This window comes from Brassica napus, chromosome A1, assembly GCF_020379485.1.
Source record: "Brassica napus cultivar Da-Ae chromosome A1, Da-Ae, whole genome shotgun sequence".
Lineage (NCBI taxonomy): Eukaryota > Viridiplantae > Streptophyta > Magnoliopsida > Brassicales > Brassicaceae > Brassica > Brassica napus.
In genome coordinates, this window is record NC_063434.1 from 2,656,926 (window position 1) to 2,672,452 (window position 15,527).

The 15,527-nt window shown below is 38.5% G+C and overlaps 2 protein-coding genes across 3 annotated transcripts; both read right to left on the reverse strand.

Moving 5' to 3' along the window:
* Positions 1-9,023: 9,023 nt before the first annotated feature.
* On the reverse strand, positions 9,024-10,264 carry LOC125609105 (putative F-box protein At3g16590). The gene is made up of 2 exons (XM_048780027.1): positions 9,217-10,264; positions 9,024-9,079 (listed from the first exon to the last, which is right to left on the reverse strand). Exons 1-2 carry the CDS (start codon positions 10,208-10,210, stop codon positions 9,024-9,026), a joined length of 1,050 nt encoding a protein of 349 aa, XP_048635984.1. The 5' UTR covers positions 10,211-10,264.
* A 236-nt stretch (positions 10,265-10,500) lies between these two features.
* Positions 10,501-15,074, reverse strand: LOC106365959 (TOM1-like protein 9). Of its 2 annotated transcripts, none has more exons than XM_048780023.1 (10): positions 14,781-15,074; positions 14,472-14,550; positions 14,076-14,174; positions 13,878-13,991; positions 13,635-13,798; positions 13,071-13,152; positions 12,846-12,931; positions 12,215-12,412; positions 11,465-11,913; positions 10,501-11,327 (listed from the first exon to the last, which is right to left on the reverse strand). In XM_048780023.1, the coding sequence occupies exons 1-10, from the start codon at positions 14,879-14,881 to the stop codon at positions 10,747-10,749; spliced, it is 1,953 nt and encodes a 650-aa protein (XP_048635980.1). In that variant the 5' UTR covers positions 14,882-15,074; the 3' UTR covers positions 10,501-10,746. The 2 variants fall into 2 exon arrangements, with proteins under 2 accessions (XP_048635980.1, XP_048635976.1); XM_048780019.1 differs by having other exon boundaries at positions 10,501-11,330; positions 14,781-15,071.
* Positions 15,075-15,527: the final 453 nt, after the last annotated feature.

Below are 15,527 nucleotides of genomic sequence, written 5' to 3' on the forward strand. Positions count from 1 at the left end.
TTCGTTTGGTTTAATTCGATTTGGTTATAATTTGGTTTATTACAATCGGTTTTGAAAAGTTTTGTTCAAAAATCTGAATTAATATTCCTTTTCCCTTTATATACAACTTGATTGTCCTTTATATACAAGAGATGTGTAAGTATTAGAATGCATATAAATGCTAAAAAAACAGTGTGAGAATAAAAGACAAACCTAGTCTCATTCACTTCCTTCCACGAGCCTTCCTTTTACCCGATTGTGTTTTTCTTCCACCACCCTTCTCCACCTCAACAACCTCTTCCTCTTTTTCAATCTCCAATGTTATTTCTTGGTTACCTTCAGCGATGTCAAGTTCGTGCAACACCTTGTCAATCACCTTTGAAGCTCTCAAAAATTGTGAAGAATCTTTGGTAGCAGTGAAAGCAGTGACAGTGGAAACACATACGATGAATCCCACCGCGAGCATAAGGGTCACCTACTTCTTCAGGGAATTTTGTGATAAAGAAGCCCAGTATTTCTTTCTCCAGCCTTGAGAAGTTCCCAACCAAATCCCTAGTCTCTTGACAGAGGAGACTAAGACGATCTTCGATCAGTTTCATCTTCTCCTTTTGGGTCCACGCATGTTCCTGTGTCAGCAACTTTCTGAAGCTAGAACGTGCCGCAACGTCTGCTTCATAGTGAGGATCACGGTTTTTGGTATTGCTGCTGATTGTAGCAAAGACCCGTTTGATCATACATTCTTCAAAGAGACCACCGTGATACTTTGCAATGTAGTTGAGTGTCTCTGCCTCAGTGAAGTACTGCTTAAAGCAGAAGACCAAGCTTTGAATGAGAACATCTTTCTTCGACATTGCCTGATTAGAGTGATTATCAATATCCATATGATTATTATCAACATAAACTGTAACAGAAAGAAAGAAAGAAAGAATGTGATTATCAAACATACCTCTCCTTGGTAATGAAGATTACGCATTTTGATCTTGTTCATTATGTCAAACATCTGTTTGATCTTGTCTTCTTCAAAGAGGCCAGCATGAGTCTTTGTTACATAGCTCACACTATTTGCCTTACTAAAAGAATGTTTCAGGCAAAAGTCCAAACTTTCCATAAGAATGTCTTTCTCCACCAGCGAGATGATGTTGATATTTCCCTGATGATCAGAATTCAAAATCACAAATGATGTGATTTATCAAATATAAGCATTAACAGAAAGGAACAGACCTCTCCGTATTTGGGATCACGAATCTTGTTCTTGGTCAAGATGTCAAACCCGCGTTTGATGATGTCTTCTTTAAAGAGTCGACCATACTTCTTCCTTACGTAGCTCACACTGCGTTCCTTTGTCCATGAATTTTTAAAGCATAAGGCGAGGCTCTCCATCAGCATATCAGCCTCCTTCTTGTCCATTATCGGCATGATCTGATTATCAATGAGGAATGCTTTGATTAGCCAATAATAATATAACAGAGTATGTTCAATCTCATCAACTAAAATCAACAGAGCCGAAGAATATCCTTCTCTCCTCTAGTCTGGCGGGACTAAAGAAAAGACTGATCTTTCTTGTTTCGTTTGAAATGTATTAAATTCTTTTATTTTTGTGTTACTGGGCCATAATCATGCATTCGGCCCATTAAAACCCGGCCCAAACTTAATTAATTCATCGCGAGTATACACATCCAAACTATAGTTTTCAATTCAATCCCACATATTACTTAAAATCACTTAATTGCGATTAACTAGCCAAAAGTACGTTTTAAAAATCACGTTAATTGTTATGAATCATATGATTCTTAATTTCTTATCATTAGTCTAGTATTCAATATCAGTGACGGATGTATGTTATACAACAAAGGGACAGTTGCCACCACATCTTATATATTAAAATAGAAGTCATGACTTCTTTTCATGTGTGATTTTTTTAGTTTGGACAATTCCTAGAAAATATCATATTTTACATAAGTTTATTATTATTATATCTTTTAATATCTTTATTTTTTTTTATTTGAAATACAAATGAATATATTTAAAATGTTCTAACAAAATCTTTTTAAAATCTTCTTAAAATCTTTTTAAATTTACTTTCAAAAATTAGTTAGTTTTCATTTAAATTATCATAAAATATAATTAGAAATTAAAATTAAATATAGTTTTGCTTTATAAACGAAAATTTAAATAAAATGAAATTAATTAATTTCACAAATACATTTACTAATAATTTTTAAATATTTTTTTAGAAATAAATATTTATTTTAATTTTATTTTTTTTCAAATTTGTTTTCTAATAAAATAAAAATCATGATTTTTTGATGAGTGATATCTTTATTTGGACCATCATTTAAATTTTATATTAAATGTATATCACTAATGATAATATACATAATATTTTTAACTACTTTAATCATAATATCTTTTATCTTTTTTTTTTTTTTTTTTAAACTAAAATTCTAAAAAATCTCTTGAAAAATATTATAATAAGATCTTAATTGTCATAAATTTAATATAAATATTTTCAACTAATTTTGTAATTAGTAATGAAATTTTACTAAAAGAATAAAATTATATCCTATTTTATCAATTTTATAATAATATCTATCGTTTTAAAATAAAAATGTTATATTGAACAAAATATGATAAAATTATTTTAAATTGATAAGTTAACATATTTTATTTTCATAAATATAAAATATTTATGCTAAAAATATAACATGTTGGTAGAACGGGTTAATATTAGTAAACTATATAATACATGTATAAAAATTTAACTTATCTTAAATTTTTTAATATACAGTAATTTATTATATAAAATTAATAAACATTAAAAAAATTACTAAAAAAATCTATCGATTTGAATTACGGATCATGATTATAATAAATTAAAAATTGTTTTCATATATGTTGTTTCATGCATTAAAAAATTTAGTTTAGTAATCAAACGCAAATTCAATAAGACAAAATAATAAACAACATATATATGTGATGATTTTAATTTACAGCATGAAAACTATAAAATTATTATATTTAGCATAATTATACAAACATTTAAATATGTGAGTAATATTAAAATATATAATAATTATGTAAAACAAATATCTATATATATAAATGTGAAAATATATACCCGCACGGTTGTGCGGGTGGAAATCTAGTAAATATTAAAAACAAACTTAAATGAATATGATTATTCAAGATTTACTGGCTTAGTTGGTTAAAAATTATTATTTGCCCCAACTCAACCAAGGTTCAAGTCTCTTTATGCTCCTCCATTTTCTTATCTTACTTGTTATCTATTGTATGTTTTTCAGATTATGACATAAAAGACCCCATTAAAAATATTTTTAGATCTGCCACTGTTCAACATTGCAGCTTTTGCTGTAACAAAGACGCACTGCTTTCTCTATATGGCTATTGCTTTCGTGTGATGGTAAAAAGGATTCATATTTAGCTGAGAGTGTTTGTTGTTTTGTTTTCTGAACGTTACGTTTTATATATGAATGAATGGAAGTGTGCTTCTCTAATTACACTCTTTGCAATCGCTTTGGCAATATATAGTATTTGCCCAAGTTCCTCCTGAGAGAAATTCACACACCTCGAATTTCTCTCATCGTTGTAGCACAATCGAACACCACCTCCACCCTTCGGTAATTAATAGGAGCCTCACAAACCTTCCCAAGTCAATAAAGTGCATCTTATTTCGGCAACCAACCGGTGATCGTAGCGCCTGCTTACTATGACGCAATGCAATTAACCACACCTAATAAGTTTCGTGAGATCCATGCTCCTCACCTTAGCAATGATACTGCAGTTAACAAAGTTTTCTTTTGTTTCGTATTGGTGGGTTATACGGTTTGGTTAGGTTAACGTGATTTTGAAAACTAGTGAACGCAGTTAAGTGATTTTAAGCAAATATGTGGGATTGAATTGAAAAACACAGTTTAGGTATATAATCAGTGATTTAGTATGGTTTTATTTAGTTTAGGGAGCCTAAAGCAGTCAACCCTTTAAAATACGATATTCTAAAAAAAAAATCTTGCTTCGTGCTTCAAACATAAGAAATTTTTATAAAAAAATAAAGAACTCAGATAAATCGCGTATGAAAGATATATTAATGACAGGCTTAAGCCCACTCCAAAACCACACCAAGTATGGAGGCCCAAGAACGAGTTTAACCAAAACGACGCTGCAGCATCAGCCTCTGCCACAAGCCGTACCTGCAAAGAAGACAAAGAAGACATTAAAGCTCTCAATGCTAAATGTCTGAAGGCGGCGTCCGTAAAAGCAATCAGAAGCTCACAGACAGCTCATGTGATTGCAACGGCTAATAGATTCCAAGCTCTATGTGATGAGCTGGCAGAGACATCTTAAACCCTAGTAGAATTCTCTATTTAAGTAATTGTAATAACAAGAACAATGCAAGAGAGTTTATGAAATAAGAAAGTTATACCTCTTCACCTCTGTTAAGTCTCTGCTTTCATGGTATCAGAGCACCATGGACATTGAGCCTTACACACCACCTTCACTAAACGTGATACACTGTGTCACGGTCAAACTCACCGAACAAAACTTCATCTTTTGGAAACGACAGTTCCAATCTTTTTTGAGTGGACAACGTCTCTATGGCTTCGTCACTGGATCTATGTCTCAACCTGTTCCCACCATCATGGCTCCTTCCATCACCGGCGTAGCGACTCCTGTTCCAAATCCGGACCACGAACTATGGGTTCAGACAGACCAAGTTGTTCAATCCTGGCTACTGGGTTCTCTGTCTGAGCAGCTGCAAAGTGTTGTTCTGAACTGCGTGACTTCTTGTGAGATCTGGCAAGCTCTTGAGAAGCACTTCAACAGACCGTCTAACTCTCGGATGTTCGAACTGCAGCTCAAGCTCCAAACTTTAAACAAGTCCTCCAAGAAGATGGCTGATTATCTCACAGAGATAAAGAATCTCAGTGACCAACTGGCGTCCATTGGAAACCCTATCTCGGAGACCATGAAGATCTTCTCAGCTCTACGAGGTCTTGGAAGAGAGTATGAGCCTATCAAGACGACCATTGAGAACACTATGGATAATGTTCCTTCTCCTTCGTTTGAAGACATTACTCCTAAGCTTGTTAGCTTTGACGAACGTCTTCAGAGCTATGCTTCCAACTCTGAAGTCTCCCCTCATCTGGCCTTCTCCTCTGTTCAGATGAACCAAGAACAGGCCTTTTACTCATCTCGTGGGAGACACTACAGAGGCCGTCGCGGAGGTTATCGTGGAAGAGGCTCCTCCTTTTCCACGCGTGGCCGAGGATTTCACCAGCAGATTTCCTCCCCTCGCAACTCAGACTCAGATTCTCGTCCAGTTTGTCAGATCTGCGGTAAGCCTGGCCATCCTGCTCTTCGCTGCTACCATCGTTTTGACTTCAGCTACCAGGATGACGTCCCTCAAGCTCTGGCTGCGATGAGAATCACAGATGTCTCTGACTCTGAAGGAGCAGACTGGTACTCAGACAGTGGAGCTACAGCTCATGTCACCAGTTCTCCTCAGCATCTCCAACACTCACAGCCATACTACGGCTCAGATACAGTGATGGTAGGAGACAGCAACTTTCTTCCCATAACGCATACCGGATCGACTTCCATTGCCACAACCTCAGGTAACCTTCCACTTACTGATGTGCTTGTTTGTCCTGGTATTGCAAAATCCTTGCTTTCTGTTTCAAAAGCTACATCAGATTATCCTTGCTCTTTTAAATTTGATGACAATGGGGTACATGTTAAGGACAAGCGCACAAAGAGGTTGTTGATAAAGGGAAGAAACATTAAGGGTCTTTACCTGTTGGAGCCGTCTGTAGATGATTGCGCCTTGTTCTCCTCTAGACAGCATTCAGTTTCTGATGAGGTTTGGCATAGGAGGCTGGGGCATCCTAATCATCAAGTGCTTCAACAGCTCTCTGCATCAAAGTCAATCTCAATAAGCCGAAGTACCAAGAAGATTTGTGAGAGTTGTCAACTTGGGAAAAGCAGTAGATTACCTTTTTCAGCTTCTAGTTTCTCTGCTTCGAAACCTTTAGAGCGTGTCCATTGTGATCTATGGGGTCCTGCACCAATCATGTCTGGTCAGGGATTCAAATACTATGTAATCTTCATAGATCACTGGTCTAGATACAGTTGGCTTTACCCTCTAAAGAATAAATCAGATTTTTATCCTATCTTCTGCAAATTTCAAACTCTTGTAGAAAATCAATTGAGTTGCAAGATAGGTACCTTTCAATGCGATGGAGGAGGAGAGTTCATGAGCTCGACGTTCCTCTCTCATCTGCAACGACATGGCATTGCTCAGCATGTCTCGTGCCCTCACACGCCTCAGAAAAACGGTCTGGCGGAAAGAAAGCATAGACATGTAACTGAGCTAGCTCTCTCGATGCTTTTTGAAAGCAAACTCCCTCACAAGTACTGGGTTGAAGCCTTCTTCACTGCCAATTATCTCATCAATCTGCTGCCAAGCTCCTCTCTTGATGCAACATACAGTAGTCCTCACCAGAAGCTGCATGGGAAAACACCAGAGTACTCAGCCTTACGCGTTTTTGGCTGTTCTTGCTTCCCAACTCTACGTGACTACACTACAAATAAATTTGACCCGAGATCCTTACCTTGTGTCTTCTTGGGATACAATGCTTGCTATAAGGGCTATCGTTGCCTCTACCCTCCCACTGGGAGAGTATACATCTCAAGACATGTAGTCTTTGACGAAGAAAACTTTCCATTTGCTGAGAAGTATAAGCATCTTCAACTTCAACTGTCAACTCCACTCATGTCTGCTTGGCAACGAAGCTTTCCTCCGGAAAATCAATCTCAACCTGCAAGTGATGACAACAATCAGTGTCCACCACCAGCAACTCCGGAACCATCAGTCACAACAGAGCAAACCATACCTCTGTTTACTGAAAAAGATTTCCCTCCTCTGCAACAAAATGCCGAAGCTTCAGGCTCCAGTGCGATAACTTCCCTCCCACAGCCCCGGTGCAACCTGTTCCAGTTCAACCACCAACAGTTAGTGATCAAACTGCATCCACTTCGTGCCATCCTATGACTACGAGATCTAAAGCAGGAATTCGGAAACCAAATCCACGATATGTTCTCATGACTTCTAAACTGACCTATCCGGAACCTAAGACAGTCACAGAAGCTTTACAAGACAAAAGTTGGCATGATCCTATGTCTGAAGAGATCAACAACTGTCATGAAACAGGGACTTGGATTCTTGTTCCTTACAAGGAGGGAATGCACGTTCTAGGCTGTCGGTGGGTGTTCCGAACTCAACTCAATGCAGACGGAACGTTAAAGAAGAAGCGATCACGACTAGTAGCAAAAGAATATGAACAATCTGAGGGAATAGATTACCTTGACACGTACAGTCCAGTTGTGCGAACTGCGACGATAAGACTAGTTCTCCACACTGTTACGGTGATGCAATGGGCGATTCGTCAGTTTGATGTTCAGCACGCTTTTCTCCACGGTGACCTGAGTGAAACAGTCTACATGAGACAGCCGGCTGGTTTCGTGGATAAGGATCATCCAGACCATGTGTGTCTCCTCCGCAAAGCCATCTATGGTCTGAAACAGGCTCCACGGGCCTGGTTTGACAAATTTAGCATGTTCCTCTTGGAGTTTGGCTTCACTTGCAGCTTCTCTGATCCCTCCATGTTTATCTGCATCAAAGACAAGAACATTATTATTCTCTTGCTTTATGTGGATGATATGTTAGTGACAGGCAACAACTCCAAGCTACTTCAAGACCTACACGATGCACTCAACACTCAGTTCAAAATGAAAGATCTGGGTCAGCTGAGCTACTTCCTAGGAATTCAGATTCAACACCATTCTGATGGATTGTTCATGTCTCAGCAAAAATACGCTGAAGACCTATTAGCAGTAGCCCAAATGGCAGACTGCAGTCCTATGCCTACACCACTACCACTTGATCTAAATCGTGGAATGCCTAAGGAGGACCTCTTCTCAAATCCTACCTACTTTCGCAGTCTAGCTGGTAAGCTACAATACTTAACCTTGACCAGACCCGACTTGCAATTCGCGGTGAACTACGTCTGTCAGAAGATGCATTCACCTTCGATCACTGACTTCAATCACCTTAAGAGGATTCTAAGGTATGTAAAGGGGACTATAACGATGGGTGTGTCTTTTTCACGCCACACTGACTTCAGTGTAACCGCCTTCAGCGACAGTGACTGGGGAGGCTGTCCGTCTACGAGTAGATCAACTGGAGGATTCTCTACTTACTTAGGATCTAACATTGTCTCGTGGTCATCTAAGAAACAGTCTACGATCTCTAAGAGCTCTACAGAAGCGGAATATAGATCTCTCTCAGAGACAGCATCAGAGGTTACCTGGTTATGTCTAGTGCTCAAGGATCTTGGAATCCCACTTCCCTCAACGCCTCTGATGCTCTGCGACAATCTTTCCGCTGTAATGCTTGCGGCGAATCCTTCGTTCCACTCCAAAACCAAGCACTTCACAAGGGATCATCACTACATCAGAGAACGTGTAGCTCTGAAAGCAGTTGAAGTAAAGCATATCTCGAACAAGCTGCAGGTCGCTGATATCTTCACGAAGTCGCTGGCTCTGGAACCGTTTCGACGCCTTCGAGGCAAACTTGGCGTGTGTCTTCCCCCCACGCAAAGTTTGAGGGGGCCTATTAATGACAGGCCTAAGCCCACTCCAAAACCACACCAAGTATGGAGGCCCAAGAACGAGTTTAACCAAAACGACGCTGCAGCATCAGCCTCTGCCACAAGCCGTACCTGCAAAGAAGACAAAGAAGACATTAAAGCTCTCAATGCTAAATGTCTGAAGGCGGCGTCCGTAAAAGCAATCAGAAGCTCACAGACAGCTCATGTGATTGCAACGGCTAATAGATTCCAAGCTCTATGTGATGAGCTGGCAGAGACATCTTAAACCCTAGTAGAATTCTCTATTTAAGTAATTGTAATAACAAGAACAATGCAAGAGAGTTTATGAAATAAGAAAGTTATACCTCTTCACCTCTGTTAAGCCTCTGCTTTCAAGATAAACAAACGTATTCTTTGTTCTCTTGCGTTAGAATCTATAAATCATAATGGAGAATCTATTGGAATCTTTCACTCTCCCTTGACACACAAGGAATGGAGTTAAAACTAGGAATATAACTCATATAGGTAGTAAAGAAAATATCACCCAACACAGAATCTATTGGAATCTTACTCAGCACATCTCCCTTGACAATGTAGATGCATAGATGCTCGGTTTCATCAAAAGCACACACAAATAACCTCTTTTCGCCGTCAACAAAGTAAGTAGGACGAGGGTAAAGAATATGCGGTTGTAAACTCGGGAAGTCAGGTATTGACACTGTCATGAAATTTATCCACACTAGGACCTCTCCGTGTTCGTCAACCCTTTGTTTTGACACCAATATCTCAACCTTCATGTCCACTTCTTCTGATTGCATTAACAAGGAAACTCGATCTCCCCTGAAAACCGCAAGGAGTCCTGTAAAGCAACCTTCCATACTAGGTAAATTAGCACAAATAGTCTTGAATTGATCCTCTGAGAAATCAAAGGACTGGAGGAAAGATTCACGAGTTTTTCTATCGATAGCAATAACATATAAATTCCCTTTAATAGACACGATATTATCTTGCATTATCAGACGTCGTGGTTCAAGACCAGTGTCATTAATAAACTTCCACACCTCAGATTTGCACTCGTAGATGGCAACTTTGTAGTTGTCTTCTCCACTACTATCGTAAAAAGACATCAATCCAAATATCTTGTAACCCGTAACATCGTACCCTATGCCACAGAAATCGAATTCTTGATTCTCTATAAACTTATTCTGTCTTACCCAAGGGTTCCAAATCGCAAACCCTTTCTTGTACATACAAAATAACACGAACCCATCACAATAACCTATTGATGTATGTGTTTCACATGGATATTCTAAAGTTATATCACGCTCCACTATCGACGACAAAACATGGTCCTCCTCGTCGAGATTGATTTCTATCGAACAAGTCTGGTACTTGGTCGCTACCATGAATTGAGGACGCATGCGAGACAAGTAGTGGTTCGAAAAACTCTTATCTTCCCAAATAGTGTTCCATTCCTTACACACAGCTCTGAATCTGGCAAGAGATTTCAGTGGCAAGAGACAAAGGATGTCTCCTATCAAGTCTTTTGGTAATTGTTGCGGCATTAGGTCTTTTGATTTAATTTCAAGTCTGGCTTCTGCAAATATCAACTATTTATAGGTCTTATTTATGGGCTTAAAGGAATGACAAAAAGCTCATTAAACGATAATATATTAAAATTGTGCCATTTATGTTAATTAGACAAAACATTCCTCATTCCTCATTGGTAATTTTGATATTTACTTTTAAATAAGCATAGTTTTACATTCGTTTAGGTAAAAATACATAAACATCATTTTCGTTTGTTAGAAACGAAATGGATCGAGTCATCGAGAAAGGTCCTACAAATAGAATCTCCAGACAAACCGCATTTCGCTTAGTTTTCTTTCTCGACAAGAAATATACAAATGTCATTAACTGTCATAATCATAAGCAAGAAAGAAGACAACATATAGATTTATGAATATGTATGTCTCTCCCCAGAGGGTAAAATCAAATTTGATCAAAAGCTTAAGAAACAAGCAAAGAAACATAGTTAGCTGAGTAAAGAAAACAGAGAGATGAATACTCATAAATCATGAATCGATGAATGATTTTTTTTTCACATGGTACCAGCTCTTCCGGATGTAGGGTTTGTACTAGGCTTGAATTTGGAGATGTCAACGAGATCCCCAAATAGCTTATCCTCTGGTTTATTCTTCGGTTTCATAGGAGGAAGATAAGACGATGATGATGGTGGTGCCTGATGCGAAGCCTGGTCTCTGATGGACATGCCATGCATTTGCTGCTCCAGATATGGGCTGCTTCCTTGTTGCTGTTGATTATAACCATAACCATATCCTCCCATCTGGTTGCCATACGCCTGTTGCTGCTGTTGTTGCTGTTGGGCATAGAACTGAGCCATCATCATCTGCTGCTGTTGGGGTGGATAGCCTTGCCCTAGAGCTTGGTTTGGCATTGGCTGTTGCATGTACATACCGCTAGGCATTTGAGGGTATGGACTGTTGTTGTTAAACGGTTGGCTGGTTTGCGGCATCTGAGGATATTGTTGAGCATGTGTGTAGGCAACTTGTGTCTGATTCATTTGAGGAGAAAACGGACTTCCTGACTCTGCAGTGGGACTGAAGTCTTGATGCTGAGCTTCCCATGGGGGAGGTGGAAATGCCGTACTGTCTTGCGCACCTTCTTCACATTACAAAGTTGCCACAAACAAAACAAATTAGGATTATACTTGAGAAACACGTTAGCTAATTCTCCTGAATCTAACAAAGTGAAACGCTCAGAGGTTCAGGTGTGTAATTTAAATTCAGATATGTTACCATAAGATGGATGTTGTGGTTGTTGCAACTGCTGTGCAGGCTGACTATTCCACGGAGAAGAGGCCCCTTGCCCGTATGATGGCTGCTCGAACTGCGAATAACCACCCTGAGGAGGAAATCCATTGGATTGTTGTAATCCAGCTTCTCCAGCTTGACTAGTTGGTAGCTGGTGCAATTGAGGATTCAAAGGGCTACTCTGGGTAGCTGAATTGCCAGTTGGTGCAGTTGCAGGACTTTGACTATTGGTGTTGTCTCCGAACATATCGAAAAGAGCAAGTGCATTTTGATCCGATGCGACCGGACTTGCTGATGGTTGAGGTTCAACAGGAACAAGGGCAAGATCATCGCCACTGAGGAGGTCTATTTTGGAATTGGCTGAACCATTAGCTAGAGGCGGTGCAGGGAGGGCCAACTGATTTAGAATCCCGTTACCAGAGCTTGATGTAGCTCTGCAAAAATTGTTGGACATGGTAGAAATCAGAAGCTATTTAAATCAGACAAAAAGCTTTTACCAGGTCAATTGGTCCGAAACCCCAGTTTCTTCTTGCTAAAAGACAAATTAGTATTGTTTATATAATAATGATTATAAAGGTTCCTCTCATCTTCATCATTAACTTGTAGTTTTCGCATCCAAGATTGTAATAATTTCTACGTGTAAGCTAGCCAAACAGAAGGCTTAATCTTGCAGCTAAGATTGGTGATATATAAGAAATTCTTGGGTGCATGAATGTAAAGTTTGGTACTATATACCCGTTCGCCTGATTACTGCTGTCCCCAGTATCAATAAGTGGACCATCAACGTCTACAAGGGATTTTTCTGCCTCAGACTTAGGCTTCTCGGTATGAACAGAAGTTCCAGGATTTCCAGAAGCGATTGCTTCATAACTGGTTAAGACCCGCTGCAGATCATCATTCAACGCCAGACCTTGACACAACAGAGACTCGTCCCTGGATAACAAATTTTGTGAGATAAATAAGGTTACAGATAAAACTAGGCTCCAAAGCATAAAACGCAATTCTCGTATTCCACGTGAGTAAGTACTTCACAGCAATAACGTGTGGATTTGAGATATTCTTAATAGAGTTCCCTCCCCTCTCTCTATTTACATGAATGATTCCCAGTCTCTCTATGTTTTTCAGTATAAACACAGAACCCAACCAGCTAAAACTCATGGCTAGAGACAATAACTTGAAGAATCAACGATGGTTGTTTTATTTATTTAAGTAGACTTAGATTTTTGGGCCTCCAAACAGACATCATATGTGGGTTATATGTATGCATTCAGAAAAATAATATAAAGAGGGATCTCATCACCCTCAAAAGTATAACTAGTGTGAAACACGAAAAAGAAAACTAGAGAGGAGAAGAAAGAGCTCTTACGCAGATGAGTTGACTAGATGTACCACTCTTTGTTTGTATGTACGACACTGCTCCACCAGATCGACCATCACCTCCTGTTTAAGGTCCTAAAGAAGTCCAAAAAGAAGGATGAATATAATTGCGTATATGATACAAAAATATTCCTGTTCCTCTTTATATATTTTGCACCAAGTCCACACTTGCAATCAGGTAGAGGTATCTTTCTCTGGAGGTAAATCGCCTTACCTCTCGGTTTCCTGGCTCTATTGCACTTAGCATTTCCGCAAGCACATCCATGATGCCTTTTGCATTTTGAATCTCCGACAAACTGAAAAAGAATTTCGATATACAACAGAATAAATATTGAGAAGCAACATATACTGAGCAACAAAGGCATGCATTACGTCCTAAATAAAGAAACAAACAGACGCAAATGTAACATTTGCAGATCCTAACATACATTCATAACAAGTAAAACGAAAAAAAAAAAATTGAAACTCCAGTACTACACTAATGTTTTACAAAAACTAGAGAGAGACTACTTAATTGTCGTTATTTTATTGATTCTAATCACATCTCAAATGTGCTATAAAATTCACATCTCAACTTTGGTTTACCCAATACCTAGGCTTACAACTATGGTTGCTTTCTGCTAACGCATTTAGGTGGAACAAAAAGTAGCTAAACGTATACTAAAAAATTGTCAGATAAGTCAAGGACGTTGACATTCATTGCCCAACAAAATCTTCAATGCTTTTGTTAAAAATTCATCAACTTAAAAACAGTGACGTTGCAACAGAAGATATTTACCTCAGCGTCGGAAAATCTGGCTCTGCCGAAGGATCAGGCACTTCGTTACTAGGTCCACCAGTATTGCGAAGGTTTGGAGGGTAAGACGACAAAGGCTGTGTTTGTGGAGGTGTGAACACAGGTGCTGATCTCTCCGATCTCTGAGGGAAAACAGCACCAGCACGCTGAAAGAGACAGGACATCCATAGTCAGTAGCAATACTTTACTGAAGGAAAATATATAAAACATTTTCGGTAGACCTACCAACAACTCCTGGTATCCTGCATAGTATTGTGGATATCTCGCCCTAGGTCCACCGAAGGCCTCTTGCCATGTATCGATAAGAACCAGGATCTTCTCTTTGACATGGAAGTCCGGCTATAACATCAATAGATACCTTAAATTAGATAGAGATGTAGAGCTAACTTTTCCGAGAACACCAATTTTGAAGAAAATCTTCACCTTTTTCTTAGCTATCCGGACCATCTCATGAATAACACCCTTCTCAGCCACATGCATATGAACCATGTCGCCACAGTTCTTCACTATCGTCTCAAGCAGCTAAAACATAACAAATCCATGATGAGTGAGAACATACACTATCACTACTAAACAAAGGAGAATATGATGTTAACATAATATTCAGCATATCATTCATGTTAGGCTACTCATGTATATCGCAAAATCTTCGTGCACACTAATACAAAAGAGGAGTAAAGTTAATTGTAGTGAGTTTGATACATTTATAGAGACAACTGCCCATGGATCCTTTGAACTGAGGCCATGTGTGTAACTCAAACAAAACAAGCTATATCTAAATGGCAGAGTTAATAAAGCAAAAAATCATGGAGCTCTCACAGTTAAGGCAAGAAGCTGAGTTTTTGGATTCCTGCTACCAATCTTTTTCTTGACGCCTTTCACAACATCTTTTGCTTGCCTGCAAAAAACAGCAACCAGTTTCAGACATTATGTAGGATCCATCCCCTTAGTAAAAATCAAATCAGCTTCTTCCAATCACAAAAGCATATAAAGGAAGCAACAATCACAGATTCAAATCGGTATAGACAGTTTCAATATTTGTGAGGAGACTAATCGAGAACGAAGCAAACATAGGTAGGACCAATCAATCAAAGGAGTTGGAGGGAGGAGCAGAAGAGGCGAACATACACGGGATCGCTATTGAGCATGTCGCAGATCTCGAGGTTCATGGCCCAATCGGGTCCGATCAGCATCTCGCTCGTCGCTCTCTCCACCATAGCGTTCACCATCTTCGCTTTGACCTTAACAAACAAAACTCCAAGGAGAAGAGAAGAGAAGAGAAGAGACGAATTGAGAAGAAGCAGGAGGCGTAAGAAGATCACGCACGAGAACACTCCGGCGAAGAATCTCTCCCTCAGGAATTCACGCCCTCTCTCCCTCTCTCTCTTTTTCTAGTAGATTTGTTTTTTATTTTTTCCTTTTTTGTCTCTCTATTATTTAATTTTCAGTTTTTTTTTTTAATATTTGTTTATGTGTTCTTCGGATTATCAGATCAATTTTTATCCTTATTTAAAGCATTTCCCACTCTCTTTTTTTTTTTGACATTTCCCGTTCACTTTTATATTTAATCCATATACTGTAAACATTTTTAGAATGTGCTTTTATTTTAAAACAATACTAGAACTTGACCCGCACCCCCGTGCGGGTGTTTGATTTAATTTGTGTTTAACATAAAATCATAAACCGTTGGTTTGATTAAAAATTCCATATATATTTTTTATGTTTTGTAATGTACATATAGAGTAGAATCATCTATGTAATCTTTCTCATATCATAATTGTAATAATATAATAAATCAGCGTTAAAAAAAGAGAATAAAATATATTATTTTATAATATAGATGTTTGATAATAATTTTTTTTATTTGTACATAAT